The 12,287-nt window shown below is 40.8% G+C and overlaps 1 protein-coding gene and 1 long non-coding RNA gene across 2 annotated transcripts in view; both read right to left on the minus strand.

The window, feature by feature from the left end:
* Positions 1-12,287, minus strand: part of LOC134100722 (membrane-associated phosphatidylinositol transfer protein 2) — a 78,668-nt gene that overhangs the window by 43,940 nt on the left and 22,441 nt on the right. Inside the window, exons 6-9 of the mRNA XM_062554111.1 lie at positions 11,517-11,855; positions 10,432-10,530; positions 8,806-8,910; positions 8,323-8,387 (exon numbers count right to left, since the gene is read on the minus strand). Coding sequence (XP_062410095.1) covers positions 8,323-8,387; positions 8,806-8,910; positions 10,432-10,530; positions 11,517-11,855 — 608 coding nt within the window. The remainder of the gene's footprint in view (positions 1-8,322; positions 8,388-8,805; positions 8,911-10,431; positions 10,531-11,516; positions 11,856-12,287) is intronic.
* On the minus strand, positions 1,812-7,588 carry LOC134100723 (uncharacterized). The gene is made up of 3 exons (XR_009941305.1): positions 7,298-7,588; positions 6,118-6,187; positions 1,812-1,860 (listed from the first exon to the last, which is right to left on the minus strand). It is a non-coding gene; the product is annotated as an uncharacterized LOC134100723 (long non-coding RNA).

Genomic DNA, 12,287 nt, shown 5'->3' on the forward strand with positions numbered 1-12,287 from the left:
GATCGCTGGTCTGGGTTGTGTTTACAAAGTTAGCTACTTGCTAATGTTAGCAGCTTAGCTGGTTGCTAAGCGAATTCCAGACACTAGCAACCAAAGATTCTAGAATCTTTGCTAGCAACTGTGACAACTCTATGTCCTCACGCTAACGATTAGCTTTACGTCAAATCAATGATCTTAAAGTGTCAAATACACACTACGCACAAATGTACACATTCACACAAATGTTATGCTAAATCTTAATCATGAAATACAGCTGATCTGGGAAACATTTTCTTTTAGTGGTATGTAAATAATTTGACTGGATCAGACAGAATGGGAAAGATGATCACCTCTAAGCTACATTTAAATGAATGCTATTATAGCCATTGATTAATGAAAAATATCAAAGTAAACCAACTTGTTGTGTCGACAAAAAAATGGACTCAATTATTGTTTATTACTATATTTTATTGCATACTCGAAGTAGAACACATCTTGGCAAAACCCTTCAAGGTTATAGAGTGTATTGGTTTTCATCCTTTTGAAGATGCTCTGCAACTTCCGACTGTAAATACACCTCAGTATCACCTCACCTCTTGAATTTCCCCTTGGGGATCAATGAAGTATCCATCTATCTATCTATCTATCTATCTGTAGTAGGCTACAAGAGACCCCCCCCTTCTTTGTCATGAGTGATATATATAAATTACCACATAAGTCTAAGACTAAACAGAACTTAATAGAGTGTGCGTGCCTCTTTCCACAAATCATGTGTAGTGGTAGAGTCATAAGGTAGGAGGTCAAAATGGCAAAACATGATTTAGATAACTTATTGGTGTATTCATCTCCAGTAGGGATTACTGCAATGGGTTTTTCGCTTGGGTGTCACTGAGTCAAGCCCTCATCTACTTCTTTGGCTTCCGAGGTTTTCTGTGAAAGAGAATCACCTTGAGTTGACCATTTTTCATTTTGAATGCACTTCATTCACATCAATGTATTATAACTGGTTGGGCACCGAAACACTGTTCTGGTATGGCAGAGGTGCCAACGCAAATGGTAGTAACTGTACCGAATGACCGCAATACCATAATAAACTACGAGTCCCTGTACATCATACGCCATTTCTAATATCTTGCTCTGATAGCACCACATTAAGATACAGTTAGCTAACATAAACACTAGATGTACAAGCTTAAAGCTGAGGGGTGCACCACATAGGTAAGTGGACAGTGTTTGAGAACTCACATGAACAAATGCCAAGTACCTTGTCAAAAGTCTAGCAGCTACTATGTAAAAGGCTGTGAAACCCACAGCAAGCTGTTTAACATTCAAATGTATTGTGCATATAGAAGCACTGCGATATTGAGTATAACTTAGTGTTGAGTACAACTTTGTCTTAACAATAACAGCAATAGCGACAGTACCCTCTAGAATTATTGGCACCCTTGGGTAAAGTTTACTAAAACCTGTATAAAAACGAATCTTTTGGTGATTAATTGTACTCCCACAATGAAAACATATATGATTTAGGCTACCCAAGATCATCTGTCCCCATGTTACACCCTAAAAACTACCAACTCTTAGAAGAGTCCGTCAATGCAAACGGTCATGTCCCACTGAAAGATGGTGTTAACAAGCACATAGAAGGGTGGAATATAACTAATTATAGCTTAAATCACATCTACTCTTTAAAGGCATTCCAAAAATATATAATAGGCTACTGAAGATGATCTGTTGCCATGTTACACCCTAAAAACGACCAACTCTTAGAAGAGTCCGTCAATGCAAACGGTCACGCCATTTGTGTCCTTCAGCTTGCACTGGGGGGGGGGGGGGGGGTCTTTGTGGACTTGGTTACAATGCATCTTCTGGTGGTGTGAACTGTTAAATCAGAGTGAAAGTAAGAAAGAAAAAGGACAGACAAAAGTAATGTATTAAAATAATATTACTATGGCACTACAACAAAACAATCATTCATACACTAATACTGATTAGAAAAACAAAAGGGCAGACACTAAGAATCTACAGGTACATACATACATTATAGACTCAACATCTTTCATTATAATTTTTAGGTGTGCGTAGGTGTGCAGTGTGGCGCTGGTGGTTTTGGGGTGGTGTATTATGGGTATTGAGCATCTTGGAGGAATAGGCGATATACAGTTGAGGCCTCAATTATCAGCCCCCTTGAAATTTTGTAACATTACTCAAAAATTCTCCCTACAATGTGCATTGACTGTTTACCTAAAGATTCCAAGGAATAGGTCTACCCATGGAGGTATTATAAGAACTGGAGAAAGTGAACAAGTCCTGCCCCCATTCATTTCAATGGGAATGCTAGGCTAGTGAAAATTGCCAAAATTGAACGATTTTTTCGGGCTTCAACATGGCGTTTCAAGGGGCTTGTTTCCGGTGCCGTTTTACTTAGCCAATTAAGTGCCAGGTTACTGATTGACGTAAGGTACAGAAGGAGAGCTCGTGCCCACACTAAGCTCGTGCATGAGCTGAGAGTGGAACAGCCACCAATCAGCATGAGGAAAACTATGGGAAAACGGCACCGGACATGATGTATTTCTGGAAAATGGCGACGAGGAAGTGCCTTGCTAATCGGCGAAGCTAATCAGTCAAATCCTGACCCCCTGGGCCTACCGGCACTTGAACACCTGTCTGACAGGGGACTGCCTTTACAGGCATGCTGAAGATGAAAGAAATCAGCCTGGACCTCAGAAAGAAAGTCATTGAGGCCTATACTATGGCTATACTGTAATTTCTAGATGCATCAGTCTCTTCAACAGGTGTGCAAGGCATCATTATACAGTATAAAGAGTTCCAAATTTGTGCAAAACAAACCTAGGTGTGCATGAAAATGCTAAATATCTCAATCTCTAGAGAGAAAAAAATCATCATGTGTTTCTCTATGGCAAGTCACGTTCATAATACGGTTTTGAGATCCTAGCAAACTCCTGTATGGTATCCAATTCAAGATTCATATTGCAATTGCATCCAAATTTGTTTGACAAATAAACACTTTTTTTGCGTTTACTTTGTTCATTGCAATGCAGTTAAAAAATATTATAGAGAATCATCATATGTACCAGGCAAACAAGTCAGGTCAGATCAGCTAGTGTCACAAATATGGAGTGCAAAAAGTGTCAAAAAGTCATTTCTCAGCACTAAATAAAAATGGCCATTAATTTCTGGAAGGCACACACCAGATATTTCAATAAATTACTCAGCCCCACAGTATACCTCCACCATGGTTCTTATATTGCCATTTTCGGGACAGTCAGGCCTACACAAACATGTAAGTCATGTCGGGCTGTCAGCTTGCTGTGGTGAGATACACGTCAAAATGTAAGAATTTGTGTAGTATGCTTTTCAAATTTTTATTATTTAAAAATCTACATCAAATCAATGCAAGTATTTATACATGTTATTGTAGCAGATCTGTGTAGCCTAGACTGTATGGGTGCACGATTCAGAGAATTTCACGATTCGATTCGATTCCGATTTTCAGGCTCACGATTCGATTCAAAATCGATTTTCGATTCAAAAACGATTCTCGATTCAGAAAACGATTCGCAGTATAGTTACTTTCCCCATATGATTGCAGTAGACATACAATTTAAAAGAAAAGAAGCACAACAAATTAAATAAGTTTAATTCTACTAAATGTAAGCTTATTTGGGTAAGATGTATTGCTTTCATTCTGTCCACTCATAAGGATGGGCAACATAAAGTTATAATTTTGACTACATTATTTTCTATTTAGGCTACTTAATGATACTATATACTGTAGCCTGCCCCCTGTCACCTGGGCCAATTTACAAAATAATAAATCATATGATATAACCTTCTGATATTGATGCTGATAGAAGAGTATGCAGCTTGAAGGTTGTTGATATTTCAGTTGAAAATGGAATCAAATGACACATTTCCCTCTCCTGTCAAAGTAACACTGTGGATCCTAGCCTACACCTCTCCCAAAGTAAAATGGTAGGCCCTAACTGCTTTTACACTGCGCCAGGATTGTGTAGGCTACATCACTAGTTTTACAAGCGTGGACGCTAAATGGAGAATTAGGATTAAAATGCAGACTGTACCTTTAAATAAGCAACTTGAAGACTATGTTTGCACAATGCTACAGTGGGCTGTTTTCACAAAATTTCAGCTCAATGTTACATACAATACTGACGTTTTCCGAGCATGGCAACGTTATTTTTTTTCCCTCTAAGCACTGACATCAAGACGTCTGCTCTTGGTCTAGGCTTAGGTCGCCACCAGTGGGGTATCCTACGAAGCAAGTTAGACATGTCTAGGCTATCTAGACATATCGAGGCTGCACAAAGCCTTAACTCGGGTATTAAAGGAACCGTATGTAGGAAATGTATTTCAATTAATCATAAAATGGCCCTGATATGTCACTAGACATTTAGAAATCATGCTAATTTCAAATACTTACATCACTGACAACAGTAGTCCGGCCAAGATACTGTCATTTAAAAGTGAAGTTGCAGCCCTCAACTGTTGATGTTGTTATGTTGTGTTTTGGTTTGATGCGCCGCCCTACACTTATCTACGAATCACGAAGTCAGTAGTATTTCGCCATCCGGGTTGCCAGCTATGCTATGTACCACCATAGACAGCTGCCGCTACAAACATATCAGATAAAAAATGTCTAACGTTATGGAACCTAAAAGACCTTGTTATGAATCAGAAATATGTCGAAATAAAACAAGGATTTAGGAGATTGATACGGCTGAAAACGGAGAAGAATTAGAAGACAGACGTCACTGTTGATAATTTGCTCCTGGACAGGTACAGATTCATTAGTTTGGCTAACTTACTTGTAGGCTAAATGGACATTTCAAATAGCCTATTCATGATAGTTGAACAAAGTTATGCATGTTCGTGAAAAGTAATGTTATGTTGGCCATATGGAGGAGGTGGGTCATTGAATTGAAAAGGTAGGCTAAGGAATTGTTTGGGAAATAGAAACAGCTAGTAGTCATTGCTAACGTCAGCAATGCATTATCAGAGTTTGTTTCTCTGTCATTATGCTGAGGAAAACAGCCCTTGCCATTGAAAGCCTAAGTTCCTGCTGCAGCTAAAAAAAAAAGAAAAACAGTGGCCAATCATTAAGTGCAAAAACTAGCCTCATATTCAATGCATTTATGCTCCCACTCCATTTTTAAAAGGTAAACTATGCAAAGTTTTTCAGTTAATCAATTCGTTCCATACTGTTATATATGATTAAATGAGTCATTACCGGTCGACCGGTGTTTTTTTTCGGCCACCCTAGTGGTCTGTAGTGGTAGAACCACACTTGCAACTTCAGGAGACCTCGGGCACGCACCCATGCTCTACTCCAGGAAGTGTCATGTAAAATCTCATGAAAAGGCACGGCAGACAGACCGTTTGAGGAGTTTTGTAAAATATACACGCTAAAGCTGTAGGGGAAGCTCTGCAGAGAAATATACAAGCATAAAACGAGCAAAAACGAAAAGTGAAAGCGAAACCGGCGATGAAATCGCCAATCCTGCATAGTATACCTTTAAGATATGATTAAAAGTTTGAAGAGCTCCAGGGTTGGCTGTACTTGTCCAAAGTGTTCACAAAAGGACTTGAATGAAAGCTCAGATTGTCCCCCTCAAAATGATACCATAATGAAATAGATTATGTAAATATGTACTTAACAAAGGCCAATGGCAAGACATGCACCGGTGTCTAAATGTGTTTTTTTTCCAATGGGGGAGCGTAACTTTAACAGGTGATAACCCTAATTTAGCTGTGACTCCAGAAAATGTTAACAACAGACATGTATGTTTTCAAAAAGTATAAGCAACCTTTGCCCCCCTGAGTGCCACCTTGAGTGGTACCAACATCTCATCTGGCCCATGGACTAATGTGTGGGAAACACTGTACAGGCGGCGCATGTCATTGCAACATTGCTCTGGAAATCCCCCCCGCATTAATTGAAACGTCAACTTTATTGTAGGCTACTCGAGGCCAGAAAATAAATAGTGACATAATCGATTATGGCACTTTGCCGCATCGATGCTGAATCGTGCATGCCCCACATTGCGATTGCTTCGCCGAATCGATTATTGTTGACACCCCTAGTTGATACATACATACCTCTCACGTTACAATGCATGCCCTCAAAGGCTCTGGTGCGCCCTCCTCTCAAAAAACAAAATTCAGGATCCTGCAAAAAGAAAAAAGAAAAAGAAATGAGGATTGATTTCTAAGCACACCTCAGTCCTGTGTTCAGTGTACCAGCATAACTGTACACAGTGCATAAAGTAGGGTCCATCAATATGGGGAAATTTCAACTGTTCACAAAGAGCAAAGTTTCTAAACATTATCTAACACATAACACACAAATCTATGATTGTGACATGCCATACACACAAACACCTGTGTACGGAAATAGAAAAAAAAAATACAATACATATACGAGATCTACACATCTAAACAGCTATCCTGATGACATTTATAAGTCAAACACGCCTGAAGTTAATTGCATAGGCTACTCATGGGTTTCATCAGGTCCCTTTCCACAGGTGTATTAAATCAAACACCTTGGCTTTCAGCGCAGACTGCATGGCACCTGTGGAAATGGACCTGATGAAACCCAAGAATAGCCTATGCCTATGCAAATGGATAGTCGTACTTGGCTCATTGTTGGTAATTAACTTCGGATGTGCCTGGTCTGTTAATGCCAACGGGATCCTCATATCACGGACGTTAGGGTAGCAGCTAAACCTAAGATCCTTCATGCCTCCGCTTTAACCCTCTCTGCCTGGCTAAATTGCAAAGAATCCTCGAGGTAGTAAATAGTGTTAATGTTAGTTAGCTTGCTTCGTTCGTGCCATAGAAGTACAACTAAGCCAGTTAACATTTTTGCTCCACTTTATTTTCTTTCACAGGTCAGAGGCTGAGCAATTTAATATACACGTAAATTGCATCCAAGCTGCAAAGAAACAACGAGCTAACACCCCAGCTAGTCAATGTTAGCTACCTTGAGCTAAACAGCTAGCTTCGTTCGTGCCGTATAGTTGGTGCCACTTCTATATATTTTCCCTAGCTTGCACTTCTTTACACAGACATGATAAATATTTTTCGGTTGTTGTCCTAATTAATAATTGTTAATTGAACTGCATTTCTGAATTCTTTCTTTCTGTTTAATATGGGTGATAGAACTTGGTGATAGAGCTCGAAATATGTAGAGTTATTGTAAAATGTTAAGGGAACAATTGCTAATGCTTTTGAAGGAAAATGCTAGACAAGACCAGAGAATGTCTACAAGACTTACCTCAAGTTCACCGTAATTTCGCAAGATTTAAGTCAGGCGTTGAGTCTTCTCTCATCCAAAGTTATGCACAGGTCCCTCCAGTGATGACTTGAACTGCGTGCTTGCCGTTTGCAGCAACCGTTGAAAACCGGCTTCATACTGGTAAAAATAGGCTAAGCCTTTCAATTTAAATATCCTTCGAAACAGACTCGCCGTGAACTGAATAATAAATTATTATTTATTAACATAACGTGCAGCTTATAAAGGTATGTCGTGCCGTCAGTTGTACCGTTTGTTGGCCGTCAAGCGATCAAGACATGCGCGGTACACATTTCACAGAGGAATCGTTACGTTTCCTATTTCGTCATTATGCGCATGCGCAGTACGGATTTACAGCCAGTCACGGATCGTGTACTGACAGTGGTGGTGCTGGTGGTGCTGGTGTTTGTGGTGTCTGTGGTGTTTGCAGTGCTTGGCCGACCGCCACGTCTGAGCATGAGAACACAACAAGCGCTGCTGAGGAGCGTGAGGGATCCAGGGGCTCTTCCTCCCCACAGTTTCCTGAGGAATCCCTCATGCATCATGGGAACACGACCTTCAAGTGACCTTCAAGTGACCTTCAAGGCGGCCTCCTCTCATCCTAGCTGCCCCTTAAACACACGTATCCTTCCACTGGCTGTTTAAAGCGCCTTTGTGTACTTTGTGTTCAGTTGAACTGCTCTACTTCATGTTGCTTTGAACAGTCATTTTTTGCTTTAAGTACAATTGAAAGACCTTTTCGTTCAACATACAAAATAATACAGGTTGAGCTTATACAGTATGACGATTGTTTTTCTACTACATGCTTCAAGTTTTAGGACATGACAGATTAAACATGATATGTTTTCAGATGTTGCAGGAGGGCGAGGCAAATTTCAAAAAGCTGTGATGGCATGCAAACATGGAACATAAAAGATTAAAAATGATGGTTGATCTTCATTAAAAATGATGTTTGATTGGTTGAGTCAAACATCCAATGTGTGTGTTGACATGGATATATTACAAACCTCAGTGACCCTCTCCACGCTAGGTGGTTCAACAAAATCACCCCCAGGTTCTGGATACAAGTCACCTATCCGGAAAAAAGGGTGAAAGGTAGCTATTAACAAAATGTATTGTTTATTACACAAGATTGAGCAATACAGTACATGGGAATACATCTCTTTTCATCTACTTCACAATCACAATATGATTCTGATTGATTATAAACTAATTTAATTTACGAATTTGTGGTAAATACACTGTTTTGCTTTTTTCTTAATTAGCATAATACACTGTCCTGCAGTTTATAAACTCTGTGGCTAATATTTGGGAAATTACTGTACAGCCTGGTTGAGTTACCCACTGTGGAATTAACTGGAACAAATTCAGTTTTGTTTTGACACAGGCTGACCCATCGTTAGAAACCCTCGCACTTACAGATGGGACAAGGCTATCTACTGTACCCAATGACCCGCCTAAATCCCAATGTACAGAATGATGGCGTTTACCTTGCGATTCATCAGCATCTGTGGTCTCAATCTTATCCATCATATCGTTGGAGCTCCACTTGGTGATCTCCTTGGGGAAATTCTCCTCATTGTCAGAGAAGCCCTCTTTAGGGTACAAAAAGACAGCATGGACAATGCAAACCATTACAGAAATTTCAGGTTTCTGGCAAACAGATGTCGCAAATTGCGGCAAGGTCACATTTTCATATGCAAATCAGGCTTCTGGCAAACAGCTGCGGTTAACTTTTGGCAATGCTGCAGCGAATTTGCAGCAATGTCATATGCACTGCTGTCTTCTAATAAGCATCTGTTGTGTGGACCAGTTATAAACGCTAGGTCAAATTCAAGACTCTTTTCATCAGTAGTTCCATGTTGGTGGAATGAGTTGCCCAGTACTATCCGTTCCTGTAGTAGTTCATGACATCTTTCAAGAGGGGTCTTTAGGCATATCTGTTCAACATGCACTTAGTCTATTAAGCACTTTTTATGGGTAGTGGTTTGTATAATATGGTATTGTTTATTTTCTTAAGGCTGTTGATTGAACTGACTGTTATTTATTATTACTATTCTCCTTAGTCTTACAATGCCATTGTTATTGTTATTATTTGATTGACTGAATGGACATTATTGTTTATTTGCTATTCTCCTTTATTTTCATTGTTTATTTTCAGAAGGTTATAGCTTGAATTGACATTGTTTACTATTACTATTGCTGTTCTCCTTAATGTAGTTTGATCAACTTTTTAAATTGTTCACTGTTGAATTCATTATTGCATTGTTTTTATTTGTATGTTGGTTTGGACAAATCCCATAACCATAACCATAACCATAACCATATGCAATTTAGGTTTGTAACCAGAAGTTCACTGGAAGTGTGATGGCAAATCACTGGCGACCACATTTGCCACTAGTGGCAAACCTATCATTGTTGCTAGACCTTTGCTGGAAGTTTGCCTCTAGTGGCCAACATATTCTAGGAAACTCATTTATGTCCCACAAATCACCCAGAAGTTTGCTGCAAGTCTGCCGCAAACATTTCATTTCTGTAAGGGTAGACTTTCCAGTCCTGTACAAATGTTTGTTCATGTCACCCATGCCATGCAGCTGAAAAATCCTGTATACACACAGTCTGCTAGGGATGAGTCACTAACACACTCCTCATGACTGCTCATGGCTGCGGTCTCTCTTGACTTACAGTATGTAAAGTGAGAAATGTATGACAAGCAGTCTGCCTACTGTCCAATCTGTTTTTTTATGGTTATGTTTATGGTTATGGTAATAAGCATATGCTTTTGTCCAAAGTGACATACAAATAACAACAATACCACAATTAAATTTAACAGTTACGAATTTCAAAATTGGTAACACTACATTAAGGAGAATAGCAATAAGAAACTACAATGTCAATTCAATCAATAGATAATAACTAAATACTATAATATACAAACCATAATGCAAGGGAAACACTTAAACTAAGTGCATGTTGAACTCGTTCCACCAACAGGGAACCACTGCATAACACCATGTAATACGCCATATAATAGGTTGTCAGACATTTGAGCGCAGGGGGCATTTGCCAGAGTTTCATTATGGCAGCAGGAGAGACTGACAATAGAGATACATTACCAGGGGCATCGAAGAACTCGTCGTCTGTGCTGTCGTCGGAGTCTCGCGCTATACTCTGCATGCGCCACTCTGATAGGCTATGGCTAGAAGGACTTCCTGCTGCATAGAGGCGAACAGGTATAGGAGGTGGGAAGAGGAGGAAAAAGGAGGAGGAGAAAGGAGGAGGAGAGAGGAGAAAGGAGGAGGAGAAAGGAGGAGGGGTGTTAGAGGAGTACAGCGGTGTAAGCAGCAAAAAGAAGTAGAGCTAAGAGTTCTGTATTCTTCTTTTAAAAAACCCCTCACTCTTAGATTTAAAATGTTGATGCAGAGAAAGCGGAGGTGTGCAAAGAGTCGATGATGTACGTTACCAAGTGCAGCGTGCTGTATTACTGTGTTATATCAATTTGAGATTTTAAAACTTTGCAATGCAAATTTATTAGCTGTGGCATTGATGCCAAGTGGCGCTGGAAGGGTGCCGTCTAGTGATGCACTGCTATGAAAATTGGATATGGATTTTGGCCTCAGCTTTTGCCAATATTTCTTTTTGCTCGTTAAACTACTTATCCTGGACTGTCGATTCTGAATCTGAATTACAAAGTGAAAGCAATTCAACATTTCCTTCCTCCTTCATTCTCTATCTCCTCTATCTATCTCCCAACACCCAGCTGAAAATGTGCTGAAGAGTGGTGCCTGGAGAATACAGGATTGGCAAGTTTAACATTATACACTTACTTCAATTAATTAAAGCCACTTATTCACTGATTCTAAGTAATGAGGCACTGCGCTCTGACATTCTGACGGTCTGGCAGCCAAAGTTCTGACACTTCTGTTCATCTATAAACGCTTTTATTTAAGATCGGATAAAAAAGGATTAGATATTGTTCAGGGGGACAGTCCCAGTGAGGAAAAGGTGGCTGGTACTTAAGCAGACTATTTTATCCCATGCAACACAGACTTGCAAAGGCAGGTACGGGAATCAAATCGAGGCGGAGACACTGCCACTGCTCCCCCCACACACACACACGCACACACACATACACATACACATACACACACACACTGTGAGGTGTGTGTTGATAACCAAGGTGTAGGGATGTGCTACTCACCCCCCCTCTTTGAGGAGCGTGAGGAGCGCGAGGAGGTGGACCACTGCTTGGTCAGCTCCCCTCTGGCCTGCAGCGTGTCCACCGAGGCGCGCCCTGACTCCTCGGCCTCCGCCGCGCCGATCGGCTGCTTGTCCTCGGGCTGCTGGTCGGGGGTGGGGGCCGCGCCCTTGGCCTCTCCGGCGCCCCCTTCCTCGTTGCAGCTGTACTGCGCCATCTTGGCGGCCAGCGCCAGCTGGGTCTCCAGCTCCAGCTGCCGGATGTCCTCGATGGTCAGACCGTACCACTCGTCCTGCCAGCACCACGCCTGCCTGTGGGCGCGCACCATCACCTTACGCAGGCCTGAGGCACACACACACACACACACACACACACACACACACACAAAGGAATAAAGTACACCTTTACAAATAAGAACACATTTATACATGCGTGAAATGTACACACACACACACACTCTCTCACACACACACACACAAAGCATACTTAAATACAGGACACATGCCTAAGCCCACGTAATGAATGAGTAACAACGAGAGGGTCAGATGACATTACTGCTATGGACTCTTGACCCAAATTGATGGAGGGATATGTTTTTATGTGAGTTTGATTATGTGTGTGTGTGTGTGTGTGTGTGTGTGTGTGTGTGTGTGTGTGTGTGTGCGTGTGTGTGAATGTGTATGATTGTTTGTGTGTGTGTGTGTGTGTGTGTGTGTGTGTGTGTGTGCTTGATTATGAGTAAGTTTGACTAAGCGTGCCAGTGGCAGAAAAGAA

Source organism: Sardina pilchardus, chromosome 14 (genome assembly GCF_963854185.1).
Source record: "Sardina pilchardus chromosome 14, fSarPil1.1, whole genome shotgun sequence".
In the NCBI taxonomy this organism is placed as follows: Eukaryota; Metazoa; Chordata; class Actinopteri; order Clupeiformes; family Clupeidae; genus Sardina; species Sardina pilchardus.